Below are 16,587 nucleotides of genomic sequence, written 5' to 3'. Positions count from 1 at the left end.
GGCAATGGTTTTCCCCATGGGTTATGGACCTTCTATTCAGGAATTTGTCCAAACTTTTTTTTTAAACCCATCTACTTTTTACTCCTTGCTCTGGCGATAAGTTCCTAAGTTTAACTAAGCATTGAGTAAAAGTATTTTTCTCTTATTTCTTTTAAAAGTATTACTGTGTAACTTCGTGGAGTGTCCCCTCATCTTTGTACTTCTTGAAAGATTAACGTTTACCTGTTAAGGGTTCTCATCAATCCATCCTAAGAGTTAGAGGTACCGTTTTGCTATCATTTAATCTCAGCTCCACTAATTGTTGAAAGTTCTGAAATCCTTGTAATATTTGGTAATGATTGCTTGGGATTTGAAAGTAGAAAGGAAAGGTCGTCACAGAAGCCTAAGCCTTCACCTCTGTTTGCCTGATCAGAAACCTCTTTTTTTTTTTTTAAATTTATTTTGTAATTGTGAGCCCTCCAGAAACAGAAAAATACCTACAATGTACACCCCTTCAGGTGTCTCATATATTTAGGTACAGTAGGTATTTTTCTGTTTCTGGAGGGCTCACAATAAAAAAAGACTTAAAGTGGGATTTGAACCCGGGTCCCTTGGTTTACAATCCATTGCACAAACCACCAGACGACTCCTCAGACTTGCTTTCTCCTTTGCTAAGAATGCCTTTAATACTTGAAGCTGTTCTCTAGAGTCTGGTATCCCCTTTCAGGGAAGAGGGAGGGGGATTAAGGAGGTGTCATGCCTTAATCCTTCCAGTGGTCAGTTGCTCAATCAGAGCACCTTTCTGTTCCCTGGACGTTGACTGAAACAGGTCTAATTTAGGATGTGTTTTTTAAAGTCTTGGGTGTTTCCTCCCCTTCAGTAATCGCTATTGGATGTCCTGATTTTGGGCCCTCCCTAGTCCTGCCCAAAACACGCCCACAACACACCACCTTGCTATTTGGACATACTGCAGTACTGGATACCCCTTTTCTGCCTTTGCAAAATCAGTATTTGGACATTTCAAGCATATGGATGTCTTTTTTTTTTTTTTTTTAATCCTTGCTTGTGTAGCTTTCCATGTCAGATCTAGAAGGAAAGACAATTCTATTTGAAAACACCTTAAAGATGAAATATATTTGGGAGGTGGGGTAGGAGGGGGAAGCTGAGGGGAAAGGGGGGGGGGGGGCGGAAATTAAAAGTTTGGAGTTACTGTTCAGAATTGTATTGGCTTATATAGCATAATTCGTTGATGATTTAGCCCAGCAGAATGTACTGTGTGATTAATATGCTAAATGCTAATAAAAACTGTTTAAACATAAAGATGAAATATATTGATCAATGTTTGACTGTTGTACTGTGTGTTCCCTGTATGAGGTGGTTAAGTAATTATCTGCTCATAAAGGTCTGGTCTCCAGGGCAGAGACGGCTGGCTCTCGGAGTACTCTTTGAGTATCTTCAGCAACTAGCAGGGACACAGTCCAGGGGCTTGTACAGAAATGGAGCCAAGCGGGATTTTGCAGCACTTTTGAGGGAAAAGAGGTCAGTCGGGTCAGGGGACCATGGGGGGGAAAGGAAGAGGGCAGACCGGGGAGAAGAGAGCAGGAAACTGGCATATCTGTGACCGGCAGTTCATGTGTTTCTGATACCTCCTTCCATCTTGGATGCTTTGAGTTGATTTTTATCTTTTTCCCCCAGAGGTGGGTAACAGACGAGGCCCTCGTGGTATGACGGCCCCCAACAAAGGAAACAAAGCCCTGAAGGTAAGTTTTAGACTGTGTTCTGTGTTCTTGTCTTCGACTCGTACAGATGCTTTACGCCCGCCTCCCCCACTGCACCCCACCATGAGCGTCTTTCCACCTGAATCTCATACCATCCTCTTCTCCCCTTCTTACTCCCCCCCCCCCAATAAGTTGCTCCTAACTCCATATTTCACTTCACCATGAGTTGATTCTCCAGAATCCCATACCTTGTGTTTATGTTTTTTTTTTTTAAATTTGTTAAACCACCTTTCATCAAGACACAGCAAAGCGGTGTATTCAGTAATAAACTCATAGTAAGGCTCATTAACCAAAGGAGGGTAAAATCCCCCCAAAACTAGACATAAATTAAAAAAAAACCGACCCCCCCACCACACACACAAAAAATAAAGAAATAACTTTAACCCTGCCCTGGGCTGGTGTCCACATGAATTTCACACAATATCCCACTTCACCTCACACTTCTGCTGTTCACATATTACATCCTGCAGTAGGCCAGCTTTCCCTATGATTTTACACCTCGCCATGGATTTTTCCCTTCTCACAATCTCAACTCATAATGGGTTGGTCCCTCAACCTGTTGTCGTCTTCTGTCCACTCGAATCTGACATTTGTGCTGCTGCCTCCATTCTTATACTCCGCTGTAGCCTGCTCCCCCATTCCTGGTTACGTTGGGAGGGAGATGAGGGGGTTGTATTTCTAGAAACACATGTGAACAGTCGTTCGAGAAGCTGTAATCGGATTTTTTCTAAATCAGACGTGGGGTAAGGATCTCTTTATATCAACGGGAGAAGTTGCATTAGAGATTGTCCTGGAAAAGCCAAAGAGAAATTGTGTGTAAATGGAGGAACCGTAGAGAAAGGAAGTGCATTTGGACATGGTGAAGGCACTTTACCATCTTGGTGATACCTTTTCTCTGACTGTTATTGAGGAGAACATCTTAACTTCTTACTCTCAGCAGGAAAATAAGGATTTATTAATTTGAGCTGCCTTTCTGAGAGAGGCTCATCAAGGTGGAATATGTTTAAGTCATTTTTATTGGCAAAGATAAAATTATAACAACCTTTCAATGAGAATACAAAAGCAATAATACCAACCATTGATCTAGTATCACTAAGTAGTTTTTGATTTCATCAAGGTGGAATATAAAAGTACAAAAACAGAATAAAAGTAGATCACCCTCCTTTCACGCTGTCCTAAACTGCATTGCACCAGTGTTTAAATTGTTCATTATAGATGGTCAGGAGGAGGACAGGTATCAGCCAATGACAACTGGATAGTAGGGAGATTGTGCCTTATATTGGGGAAGAAAGTGACAGTATTAGATTACTGTAATGGGATGTATGTCGGTTTGGCAGGAGAGTAATTTTATTTATTTATTGCATTTGTATCCCACATTTTCCCACCTCTCTGCAGGCTCAATGTGGCTTACAATGTGTCGTTATTGGTAGATAGTAGATTAGGAGATAACAGTTAGTGTTACATAAAGAATAGCATAATCGAAAGTGGAGTGGAGGAGTGGCCTAGTGGTTAGGGTGGTGGACTTTGGTCCTGGGGAACTGAGGAACTGAGTTCGATTCCCACTTCAGGCACAGGCAGCTCCTTGTGACTCTGGGCAAGTCACTTAACCCTCCATTGCCCCATGTAAGCCGCATTGAGCCTGCCATGAGTGGGAAAGCGCAGGGTACAAATGTAACAAAAATAAAATAGATACTATTGGAGATTCTACATGGAATGTTGCTACTGTTGGAGATTCTACATGGAATGTTGCTACTATTGGAGATTCTACATGGAATGTTGCTACTGTTGGAGATTCTACATGGAATGTTGCTAGTGGAATAGCAACATTCCATGTAGAATCTCAAATAGTAGCAACAGTGGAGGAGTGGCCTAGTGGTTAGGGTGGTGGACTCTGGTCCTGAGGAACTGAGTTTGATTCCCACTTCAGGCACAGGCAGCTCCTTGTGACTCTGGGCAAGTCACTTAACCCTCCATTGCCCCATGTAAGCCGCATTGAGCCTGCCATGAGTGGGAAAGCGCAGGGTACAAATGTAACAAAAATAAAATAGATACTATTGGAGATTCTACATGGAATGTTGCTACTATTGGAGATGGGGATGATAGTGGGGATGGGACGACTTTCCTATGAAGAGAGGCTGAGAAGGCTAGGGCTTTTCAGCTTGGAGAAGAGACGGCTGAGGGGAGATATGATAGAAGTGTATAAAATAATGAGTGGAATGGATCGGGTGGATGTGAAGCGACTGTTCACGCTATCCAAAAATACTAGGACTAGAGGGCATGAGTTGAAGCTACAGTGTGGTAAATTTAAAACGAATCCGAGAAAATTTTTCTTCACCCAACGTGTAATTAGACTCTGGAATTCATTGCCGGAGAACGTGGTACGGGCGGTTAGCTTGACGGAGTTTAAAAAGGGGTTAGATAGATTCCTAAAGGACAAGTCCATAGACCGCTATTAAATGGACTGGAAAAATTCCTCATTTTTAGGTATAACTTGTCTGGAATGTTTTTACGTTTGGGGAGCGTGCCAGGTGCCCTTGACCTGGATTGGCCACTGTCGGTGACAGGATGCTGGGCTAGATGGACCTTTGGTCTTTCCCAGTATGGCACTACTTATGTACTTATGTACTTATGTACTTATGTTGCTATTCCACTAGCAACATTCCATGTAGAAGGCTGCGCAGGCTTCTGTTTCTGTGAGTCTGACGTCCTGCACTCACAGAAGCAGAAGCCTGCGCGGCCACATTGGTGATCTGCAAGGGCCGACTTCTACATGGAATGTTGCTAGTGGAATAGCAACATTCCATGTAGAATCTCAAATAGTAGCAACCGTGGAGGAGTGGCCTAGTGGTTAGGGTGGTGGACTTTGGTCCTGGGGAACTGAGGAACTGAGTTTGATTCCCACTTCAGGCACAGACAGCTCCTTGTGACTCTGGGAAGTCACTTAACCCTCTATTGCCCCATGTAAGCCGCATTGAGCCTGCCATGAGTGGGAAAGCGCAGGGTACAAATGTAACAAAAATAAAATAGATACTATTGGAGATTCTGCATGGAATGTTGCAACTATTGGACATTCTACATGGAATGTTGCTACTATTGGACATTCTACATGGAATGTTGCTATTACACTAGATTCTACATGGAATGTTGCTACTATTGGAGATTCTACATGGAATGTTGCTATTCCACTAGCAACATTCCATGTAGAATCTCAAATAGTAGCAACAGTGGAGGAGTGGCCTAGTGGTTAGGGTGGTGGACTTTGGTCCTGGGGAACTGAGGAACTGAGTTTGATTCCCACTTCAGGCACAGGCAGCTCCTTGTGACTCTGGGCAAGTCACTTAACCCTCCATTGCCCCATGTAAGCCGCATTGAGCCTGCCATGAGTGGGAAAGTGCGGGGTACAAATGTAACAAAAATAAAATAAATAAATAAATAAAATTTAAACAAGTAAGTATAAGTAGAGAACAGTGCTGATGATAGGTGGGGGTGCTATAGAAGATAACGAAATCGAAATTCAAACAAGCAGATATAAGCAAAAACATTCTTGATAGTAGGTAAGGTTGTGATGTATTACATTTATAGTTGCTGCTCTTATTTATTTATTTTTGTTACATTTGTCCCCTGCGCTTTCCCACTCATGGCAGGCTCAATGCGGCTTACATGGGGCAATGGAGGGTTAAGTGACTTCCCAGAGTCACAAGGAGCTGCCTGTGCCTGAAGTGGGAATCAAACTCAGTTCCCCAGGACCAGAGTCCACCACCCTAACCACTAGGCCACTCCTCTACTATTGGTATGCCTTGTTGAATAGATGGGTCTTCAGGGATTTGCGAAAGTTAGTTAGTTCATAAGTAGTTTTTAAGCTGCGTGGTAATGCATTCCATAACTGTGTGCTCAGGTAAGAGAATGAAAATGAGGATGGGTCCCTCAAGTCCATTGTTAGGGGAGCATCATTGGCTCCTTCTTGTCCTCTCAGTCTATCTGTACCCTTCTTTCTTGATTACAGCAATTTCCTTTGTGCCGATCTGCCCTTGCAACTCCTTAAAGCGTCTCCAATTTATCCAGTTGACAGCAGTTAAAATTATTCATCAGACGCATCGTTTTGATCATGTTGCTCTTCCTTCAACACTGGTTGCCTGTTCTCTTCTCGTATCCGCTTTAAACTCCTTATTCTAGTTTTCAAAGGGCACTTTCCTTCCGCCCCCGCCTTTTTGCAACATCTCCTGATCCCTTATACCCCTCCCCGACTTTTATGTGTCCCCTCCTCTACCGCTCTTCACCTGACGATCTCTCGCGACATTGCTTTTAGCTACTTAGGCTTGAGGCTTTGGAATTCTCTTATCTTCTCCCCCCTGTCCCTCTCCGGTTTATCCCCTCTCTTCTTTCATTTAAAGTCCTTCTTAAGACGCACCTTTTCTCCCTGGCATTTGAACCGCCTGGTGTTAAAAAAGGCCTCAATTGTCTGTTTACAGGTAGTGTGGTAATATGGGTCTTTCCCATGTAGCCTCCAAATCCCCAACTACAGATACTGTCAATAGTCAACACAGGAATTACCAGTAAGAGCACCGGGGACCTGTAAATACTAATACATCTTCTTAAATGCCAATAAATCCTGCATGGTTCTATACAGAGTACATTTTATAAGAAGCCAGATGTTTCTGGGAGACACACAACTTTCCAACAAGCCATACTTTTCTGGCTAATACATAGAGTTCCATAACCACAAAATCTCATTACTAATGGAAATATCTCAAGAATTTCTCAAATAAAAAAAATCTTTAAATGTTTCCTGAACATAAAATCATTTTGTTATCTGGCGAAGGTAAGGTGGTAAGACATTCCATGATTTAGCCATCTGGAATGGTAACCCTAGTTCACAAATATTAACGCTTAGTGTCCAATGTTCCCATCAATCTGTTCCCATATGGCTTATTACGGGAACATTGGACACTAAAGGGTTTTAAAACGTATCCCATTTGCTGATGGGAAATATAAAAGTAAATGTTTCCTTAAGCAGTGGTTAAGATTTCCACAGTTAGTTTTCTGCTTACTTAAATGTTAACCATGAATGAGAAGCTGATCTTCCTTAGCGTATGCAGCAGATGAATCCAAAAACTGGTGGGTTGTATCCATCTACCAGCAGGTGGCGATAGAGATTACAAAGCTGAAGGCAGTGATACCAGACGGCCAGCTCCTCCTTCACTTCAGTACATCTCTATCTCCAGCAGGAGGTGGACGGCGCTTCAGCAGCTCCTGGATTGTCTGTTGGGATACTCCTGGATCCTGTGGGCCAGTTGAGTTTAGGGGTGTCTGGCTGGTGGTGCCAACTTTGGGGGCATACTCAGTCTTCTGGGTCCCTGCTTCATCCTTTCCCCTCTTGCCTTCCGGTCTTTAGAGCTCTAGCCTTCCTCACCAGTAAAAAAAAAACCCAAAAGCAAAACCAAGAGAGCTCCTTTGCCTTCATTTGGTGTTAAATAAAGAAACAAAAAAAGTAAACAGAAGATTTCTCACAGGACCAGGCAGTACAGGGTTTCCCTGTCTTAGTGCTGTGCTTTGTCTGTGTGTCGGTTAGGCAGCAGGCTGCTGCTTCTGTGGGACTCTGCTTCTCCTCCAGAGACACCTGCTGTTCGGTGAGTCCCTGCCTTTCTCTTTTCGTCTTTTAGCTTTTCAGGACACATTGCAGGCCAGGTGGTGCTTGTGCCGTCTCCCCCGCCTGGACCTGCTTTTGGTGCTGTTCGTCTTCTAGCACTTTAGGATACGTTGTGGGCTAGACGGTGCTTGTGCCGTCGGAGAAGATGAGGCAGTGGCTGCTTCCTTGACAGAGTGGGTCTCGAAGTCAGACTGTGGCCATCAGGGCATGTCGCCCCCATGGAGTGGGGCAGAGGACCTTGTGTTCCGTTTCAACGTGGCCCACTTTGCGGGCTTTTCCTATGGTGAGTTCTCTTTTCTGCCGTCTTCTGGTCTCGGCAGAATGGTTATTCCGCACCAGTGCTTCTCCAACATGGCTTTAGGTAGAGATCTCCGTAGGTAGATCTGATGGCATCCCGGCTGGACGCCCAGGTGCCTTTATTCTTTTGTCATCGGAGAGAGGGTGATTCGGCAGGGCTGGTTGTTCTATTGCTTCGTTCTTCGATAGTGTTTCCTCCGTGGCCTCTCTGCGGCCAAGTTCTTTTCGGATCGCTCTCCACCGGGATCGAGTCATTTTGGTAGCTCCGGATTAACCATGGTGCCCTTGGTATGCGGATATGGTGAGGCTGCTGGTGGTGCCTTCGTTTTGGATCCACTTGACTCTGGGCTCTTCCTTCTGGGTCTGCTCCTGAGTGGATGATCCCTCTTGCTTTGGCCTTACGGCCTGGTTTTTTGAGAGGCTGACTCTGAGGAACAGAGTTCTTTGGACGCTACGGTTACTGTTCTGTTGCGATCTTGTATGTGGTCCACGGTCCACTGCAACCGCGTAACCTCTGGTGTTGAGGATTTTTTGAGGCTGGTTGCGGCCCACACTTGGTCTTCATTGCAGGCGTCTGTTCCTCAGCGTTTGAGTTCTTTCTGCAGGATGGGTTGCAGAAGGGCCTGGTCTGGCCTTGCACTCGGAGGTGGTGCATTTCTTGCAGAGTGCTTTGCTCCTCCGCTGCTGCAACCTTCTTCTCCCTGAAACCTCGTTCGTATTCTCCGAGTCTAGCTTTGTGGCTCCTTGTCTACCGAGCATTGCTTCAGATTCCTTTTGTTCCTTTGCAGAATGCTTCGCTTTGGAACTTACAAGCAGTGTTCTTGGTCGCCAATTCTTCGGTATGCAGAGTTTCTGAATTTTTAGCATAGCCATGCTGAGCTGTTTTTTCTGCAATTTGCTGAGTCTGGAGTGACCTTGCTTTCGGTTCCTCCTTTCTTTTCCAGCTGTGGTTTGGCTTTTCTTTTTCAGCCTTTCTTTCTTCCCTCCTTTCGGGAGGGGGATTTTCACGCGGAGTACACGGCACTTCTGGATGTTTAGAGGGCTCTCCGATATTTGCAGATGTTGCATATTTTTCAGCGTTCAGATCTTCTCTTTGTCGTTGTCACTGGTTCTTGCTGTGGGATGGCAGCCTCTGATCTGATTTTTTTCTCGGATATTTTGGAAAGGTTGCGTCCCGTCGGTGGCATTCCAGGCTCATTTCACGAGTTTGCTGTCTACTTCTGGGCGGAACGGGTGTGCTTTCACTATTCAGATTCTGCCTTTGCAGCAGCGGTTCTGTCTGGGGGAGCAGCGACTTCCCACCCTACTTAGGGATTGCTTTGGTACATCCCACCAGTTCTTGGATTCATCTGTATATGCTAAGGAAGGTAAAATTATGCCTTACCTGCTGATAATTTTCTTTCCTTTAGTAGCAGCAGATGAATCCAGGATCCCGCCATTTGTCAGCCGTGCTTGTTTTACCTATCTGTTCTTGTCCTGGTCTTTAGTTTCCAAAAAAAAAAAAAAAAGGGAGAAGAGGAAAGAGAACAGAACCCACTGAAGAGGACTCCATCACAGTCGTGGTTTCTCTTAAGTCAGACTGACGAGTTTCTGTTTTGTATGGTTGGTGAGGAAGGCTTCCTGGTTTCTTGTCTGATTCTGCTTGGTGATGAGACATGTACTGAGGTGAAGGAGGGGCTGGCCGTCTGGTATCACTGCCTTCAGCTTTGTAATCTCTATCTCCACCTGCTGGTAGATGGACACAACCCACCAGTACTTGGGGTTAGAACTGAAGATACTTCATGTTTGAGGAAATTTTGAACCAAAATTAAGTAGAAGAGTGTGGTAGCCGTGTTAGTCCACGTGAACCAAAATTGAAACCTTATGTTGAAAAGAACCTGTATACAGTGGATTTTCCCCAAGTCCATCTTAATAATGGCTTGTGGACTTTAAGGAAGCTGTCCAAACCTTTTTTTTAAGCCCTGCTAAACTAACTGTTTTTACTACATTCTGTGGCAAAGAATTCCAGAGTTTAATCGCATGTTGAGTGAAGAAATATTTTCTCTGATTTCTTTTAAATGTACTACTTTGTAGCTTCATCGCATGCCCCCTAGTCCTAGTATTTTTGGAAAGAGTAAACAAATGATTCAAGTCTACCAGTTCCTCTCCACTCATTATTTTATAGACCTCTATCATATCTCCCCTCAGCCACCTTTTCTCCAAGCTGAAGAGCCCTAGCCGCTTTAGCCTTTCCTCATAGGGAAGTCGTCCCACCCCCTTTATCATTTTCATTGCCCTTCTCTGCACCTTTTCTAATTCCACTATATCTTTTTTGAGATGCAGTAACCAGAATTGCGCACAATATTCGAGGTACGGTCGCACCATGGAGCGATACAAAGGCATTATAACGTCCTCGTTTTTGTTTTCCATTCCTTTCCTAATAATACCTAACATTCTATTTGCTTTCTTAGCTGCCGCCGCACACTGAGCAGAGGGTTTCAACATTTCATCAACGATGACACTTAGATCCCTTTCGCGGTCAGTGACTCCTAATGTGGAAATGTTAATGACTACTGGAATGTGAGCGAAAGATGAAATATAAGTTACACAAACAATTTAGCTGAATAAAACGAGTAGAAAATAAGTAAAAAAATTGGTTGAACCAATGAAGATTTTGGCCATTTTTTAGTTAATGAGGTATCTGTACTCATCCTATATAATAATTCTCACCTCCAACATTCTGAGGCTGCCTGGAACCGTGGATCATGTTGGAGTAGATAATAGTGATGTCACACAACCCACACCAGATTGGCCAGTAGAAGGGAGAGGGGCGGAGCCACGATACAGGGAGCAGCGAATCAGCACAACACGGGGAATGCACAGCAGCAGGAACAGAAGCCTCTCTCACACAGTCACTCTCACATACACTCTCTCAAACATACACACTCAGAGGAAAACCTTGCTAGCGCCCGTTTCCTTTCAAACAGAAACAGGCCTTGTTTACTAGTTACATAATAAATATGGATTGGTGTGATAAGATTATATTTTAGGCTATCAGATACAAATGCATTCATGACTTATTGTGCTCTTCACTCATAATCTCTGTCCCCCCCCCCCCCCCCCCCCCCCCAGTGGAGTCTCACTTCCGAGCTCTTTCCTTATAGCTACTGTTTTCTGCCAGAAACTTCCCTCTCATGTCCAAGACTTTGTAGGACCAAACTGAAACTGTCTAACTTGTCTTTCCTGATAATTTATTGCATTTTACAGCTTCAATCTGTTTTCTTTTGCAACTTAGACACCTTAGGTAGGATGCCATATACAAAAACCCACAAAATTACCCACATACCTGTCTCGTGTGAGCCCTCTTTCTGTCAGAGAAGAGAGAAGTCTCCAAGATTACATAGTAACATAGTAACATAGTAGATGACGGCAGAAAAAGACCTGCACGGTCCATCTAGTCTGCCCACGATAAACTCATGTGTATACCTTACATTGATTTGTACCTGTCTTTTTCAGGGCACAGACCATATAAGTCTGTGCAGCAGTATTTCCCGCCTCCCAACCACCAGTCCCGCCTCCCATCACCGGCTCCGGCACAGACCCCGTATAAGTCTGCCCTCCCCCATCCTAGCCTCTCAACCACCAACCCCTCTTCCCCCCGCCACCCAATTTCAGCTAAGCTTCTGTGGATCCATTCCTTCTGCACAGGATTCCTTTATGCCTGTCCCACGCATGCTTGAATTCCATTACCGTTTTCATCTCCACCACCTCCCGCGGGAGGGCATTCCAAGCGTTCACCACCCTCTCCGTGAAGAAATACTTCCTGACATCTTTCCTGAGTCTGCCCCCCTTCAATCTCATTTCATGTCCTCTCGTTCTACCGCCTTCCCCTCTCCGGAAAAGATTTGTTTGCGGATTAATACCTTTCAAATATTTGAACGTCTGTATCATATCACCCCTGTTCCTCCTTTCCTCCAGAGTATACATGTTCAGGTCAGCAAGTCTCTCTTCATACGTCTTGGAACGCAACTCCCATACCATCCTCGTAGCTTTTCTTTGTACCGCTTCCATTTTTTTAACATCCTTCGCAAGGTATGGCCTCCAAAACTGAACACAATACTCCAGGTGGGGCCTCACCAACGTCTTATACAGGGGCATTAAAACCTCCTTTTTTCTGCTGGTCACACCTCTCTCTATACAGCCTAGCAACCTTCTCGCTACGGCCACCGCCTTGTCGCACTGTTTCATAGCCTTTAGGTCCTCAGATACTATCACCCCAAGATCCCTCTCCCCGTCCGTGACTATCAGGCTCTCCCCACCTAACACATACGCCTCCCTTGGATTTCTACTCCCTAAGTGCATCACTTTGCATTTCTTCGCATTGAATTTTAATTGCCAACGTTAGACCATTTTTCCAGCTTCTTCAGATCTTTTTTCATGTTTTCCACTCCCTCCGGGGTGTCCACTCTGTTGGAAATCTTGGTGTCATCCGCAAAAAGGCAAACTTTACCTTGTAACCCTTCGGCAATGTCACTCACAAATATATTGAACAGAATGGGCCCCAGCACCGATCCCTGAGGCACTCCACTACTCACCTTTCCCTCCTCCGAGCGAACTCCATTCACTACCACCCTCTGGCGTCTGCCCGTCAACCAGTTCCTAATCCAGTTCACCACTTCGGGTCCTATCTTCAGCCCTTCTAGTTTATTCAAGAGCCTCCTGTGGGGAACCGTGTCAAAAGCCTTGCTGAAATCTAAGTAGATGACGTCCATAGCACGTCCTTGATTTAATTCTCCCGTCACCCAGTCAAAGAATTCAATGAGATTCGTTTCATTCAGTCTGCAGCCAACTGGTAGATCAGAGGCTGCAAGATGCCGATCTGCACCTCCCAAATACCCAGATGGTGCTGAGAGGATACTTGTGTGCAGGATGTGTATGAGAAGGGCTGAATCTGAACAGAAAACATAGCATATTGCTTTATAAGGGAGGAAGAGATTAACGGTTATGCTGAAACGGAGAACTTGCTGTATTGTTCTGTACTCTCTTCTCTTATCATGTAGGTGAAGCGGGAGCCGGGGGAGAATGGTACCAGCCTGACAGATGAGGAGCTGGTCACCATGTCTGTACGGGAACTGAACCAGCATTTGCGGGGACTGTCCAAAGAGGAAATCATCCAATTGAAACAGCGCCGGCGCACTTTGAAGAACCGTGGTTATGCAGCCAGCTGTCGAGTGAAACGGGTAACGCAGAAGGAGGAGCTAGAGAAACAGAAGGCTGAGCTGCAGCAGGAGGTAGAGAAACTGGCTTCTGAGAATGCCAGCATGAAAGTGGAACTCGATACCCTGCGCTCTAAATACGAAGCTCTCCAGAACTTTGCCAGAACTGTGGCCCGCAGTCCTGTGGCCCCTGTGCGGGGACCTATCACCTCAAGTATGGGACCTATCATTCCTGCCAAAGTTGCCACTACAAGCGTAATCACAATAGTGAAATCCAAAACAGATGCCAGATCATAGTAGAGGGGGAGGGGGGGAATTTGCAGGGTTGGCCAGGCTTGTCTGTACGTCACCTTTATGAACAATGTGATTCTTGCGTTCCCCAAAGCACAAAAGCTCCACTTAAGTCAGGGCAAAGGACTGCACTTTCTGAAAAGATCAAGCCGAGACACCACTACAACAAGCCCACTGATCTTTTGCTTACTGCTTCTAGTTTGGCTGTCGTGGGCATTGCTTAATATAAGCAGTTGGATATGCCAGATCTCACAATGGGAAAGTCTGAGAGAAGAGTGAATTCGGAATTCTTCTGCTTCTACATCTTCCTTCAGTAGTAAAGAAGAAAAATAAGCTTAATTCCTCAGCAAAGCAAGAATGAGGTTGGTACTTCCTAGCAGTCCTACAGTCTCCGGAAGGTCTTGAGTCACCTGTTGGGAGTGGAAGGATTTTGCCTAAAGAAGACCAAAATCTCTCTCTTCCTTATTTCAAGGCAGTAAAGAAAACCCATCTCTTATAATCAGGTCATTATGGTATTTGTTTTGTGATCTGTATTAGCGTGATCATTTACCTCCTTTTATAAAGACGTTCATTTTGAAATGTATTGAATTACAGCAGAAAGAGGAGATCACCACGACCGCAGCAGAGCTGAATTTCCTCCATAACCTTCCACCCAATGAAAGCCAGAAGCAGCAAAAGTGTTCTGAGTAACTCTTATTTATTTCAAAATCTTTTTTTATTGAATTAAAGGTCTATAAATATAACATGAACCATAATACGTACTCCCCCAGCAAAATCTGCAACATGAAAACATGAGAAAACCACTCCAGTATCTGGGTGAGAGTAACCCTTACAGGCAGAGCACAGGAGGGAAAGGTCACTGAGAGATTCAGCGTTATTGTGGCATTACTGTTTTTAGAAAACTTGAAACTTAAAAAAAGTACTATTTGCCATCTGTTTTCCAGTTCTACCAAAAGATTGTTGAGCATGGTTGAGCCTTGCATTGAGCTCTAGGTGTGCACCAGTGTGGTAAATGGGTTGGGGGGGGGGGGGGGGCACTTTTCCCTCTATGGATTTAGTACAGTGAATGAGCCCCACTGTGAGGTGTTTTCAGAAGAGTCTCCACTGATGAGGCCAGTTTTCAGCCTGCACAGGGTGGTGGAAAGGAAAGAAGGAACATTTGAAAGCCTTTCTCTGCCTATTCTGATCAGTCACTTGCAGGCAGGGCCTGATTCAGAGGAATATGTATTCTTCGTCCCTTACAGTTTGGGGCTCCTAACTTTATGTTTTGATCATGTCTCCCAGGTACTAGTGACGCAGTTTCTGGGGAAGACTGAAAGCTTTAGTTTTAAAATCAGTACCACATTATCAGAAGAAGAGGTCCAGCAACTCTCAAGTGCCCCCCCCCCCCCCCAGCCCCCATTCTCTCCTCTTTCTTGGGAGCACCTGCTTGTATACCCCTTGTGCTTCCAATGGGTTTCTGATAGCATGTCCAGTTTAATGTGCAAAGCGTACTGGATTACTGTGGTAGATATCCCATAATGCACTGGTGCATCAGACTCCCAGTAAGAATGTGTTTCTGTGTGGGGGAGGCAGGGGGGTTGGGAAATACTAAAAAATAAGTTTGATCTTTCTGTCGTTTCCAGAGATGAGCTTCTCTTTCCTGTTGACCTGAGGGAAATGTAGGTAATACCCAAGAGTGAAAGTCTGCTAAACCTTTACTGCACATTTCTTTAACACCTGCCTTAAAGTTAACTCACAATGCAGTAAGCAGTTTAATGCTCCTTTTTATAGCAAAAAGTAACCTAAATATGGTAACTGTTTACCTTCAGCCTTCTGGTCTGCTCGGGGATGCCCTCCCCATCCACTAACACCTTCCACCAACCCTCACTCATTCCCTGTCCCATTCATCTTCTCACTAATACAGATAGATGGGGGATCGAGGGTAGATTCCCTCTGACTTGCGGGAGGGAGGGATCCCTGATTTGGGCACCCTAGTGCTTAGCCTGTTTTTTTTGCAGGCTTGGAAATTTAACTCCTGGGTTAACAGTAAAATGAAGGTACATTTTTAAGGCTGCTGTTAATCCAGGGTTTTGTCCCAGAGTGCTCCACAAACTTGGGGTTCCTGGAAGCAGTGGTCCAGTTGAGTCCAGGATCCCCACAACCAGCATTGTAGGGAGCACGCTGGCCTGGTAAATGTCAGCTAGTTTTACCTCTGACTCGGGCTTTTAAAGCTTGAAATGTGGGTTTTCAGGGCTTAAATACATCTCCTTAATTCTAGTGCACATTTAACACACCTTTATTAAATCATGACTAAAGTTTAACTCACAAAAAAAGGTGTGTTAACTGAGAACCATGCTAAGCTTACAGCATCATAATACATTGGTCTTTGGTGAGTACTAAGGTTGCTCTTGACTGAATTCTAGATGCTACAAAAATCGATGTATTGTGGTTTGAAATTTGCAAGCTGCTTTTTCTGCAATTCTCTCTGTACTCTTTTTTTGTTTGTTTGTTTGTTTGTTTTGTCTTATAGCTCAAGGATCATGTTTTGATTTGGTTTAATTAGTGATTTTGTTTATGTTGGAGGCACTGTCTCCAAATGGGTTAATTTTGCACATACTATGACAGGAATGAATCTCCCCCCTAAAGTACAATTTCAGTCTTGCAAATCTACAGACACAAACATCAAAGTGCTGGGAATTATATTCGACCAGCACCTAACATTAGAACTGCAAGTGTCTACCTTAACGTCAAAAGTTTTCAGATCACTATGGCAACTGGGAAGACTAAGAACCCACTTCTCAGAAAGCACCTTTCGCATTCTGGTCCAAAGTTTTGTGCTGTCCCAGATAGACTACTGCAACGTGATCTGTGCGGGATGCAGGGAATATATCCTCAAAAGAACTACACACAGTGCAAAATACCTCTGCATATCTGATCTGCGGCGCATCCAGATATGAACAAGCTACACCGCTGCTACAATCCCTGCACTGGCTACCCGTAAGAGCCAGAGTGGTTTTCAAAATCTGTACTTTCATATAGCAGGTTGTCTGACACTGCACCAAGGTATATGATGCCACTCAAGGACAGACCACCTCATTATCACATCGCTAGATTTCCATATAGCGCGGCAAAATGGTGGAATATTCAAGCCAGAGACATATGACATGACACCCCCTACGAAAGCTTTCACAAAAAATGAAAACATTTTTACACAAGAAATTCCTGACAAGAAATGTGACTTAAATCTGTGCAATAAGACACCTGATCCTGTGTACCTCTTCCCTCCCACGATAGCTTTGTAAAACTCACCTATGGATTCTATGTATAACTCCAAGGAGCCATTTACCCTTTACTAGGTCTCCTCCCTATCTGAGAATTGCCTATCACGGGTTATCTCGTTAAATGCACTTGGGCAGTA

The 16,587-nt window shown here is 44.5% G+C and overlaps 1 protein-coding gene across 1 annotated transcript in view; it reads left to right on the top strand.

The window, feature by feature from the left end:
- The window catches only part of MAFG (MAF bZIP transcription factor G), a 30,207-nt gene extending 15,956 nt beyond the window's left edge, over positions 1 to 14,251 (top strand). Inside the window, exons 2-3 of the mRNA XM_030205173.1 lie at positions 1,675 to 1,739; positions 12,741 to 14,251. Of these exons, the coding sequence (XP_030061033.1) occupies positions 1,704 to 1,739; positions 12,741 to 13,193 (489 nt within the window). The 5' untranslated portion in view covers positions 1,675 to 1,703 and the 3' untranslated portion in view covers positions 13,194 to 14,251. The remainder of the gene's footprint in view (positions 1 to 1,674; positions 1,740 to 12,740) is intronic.
- The last annotated feature ends 2,336 nt before the right edge of the window (positions 14,252 to 16,587 follow it).

The sequence above is a fragment of the Microcaecilia unicolor genome, chromosome 6 (genome assembly GCF_901765095.1).
Source record: "Microcaecilia unicolor chromosome 6, aMicUni1.1, whole genome shotgun sequence".
NCBI lineage: Eukaryota > Metazoa > Chordata > Amphibia > Gymnophiona > Siphonopidae > Microcaecilia > Microcaecilia unicolor.
The sequence above is the reverse complement of the archived record's forward strand: the minus strand, read 5'-3'. Positions and strand labels throughout refer to the sequence as shown.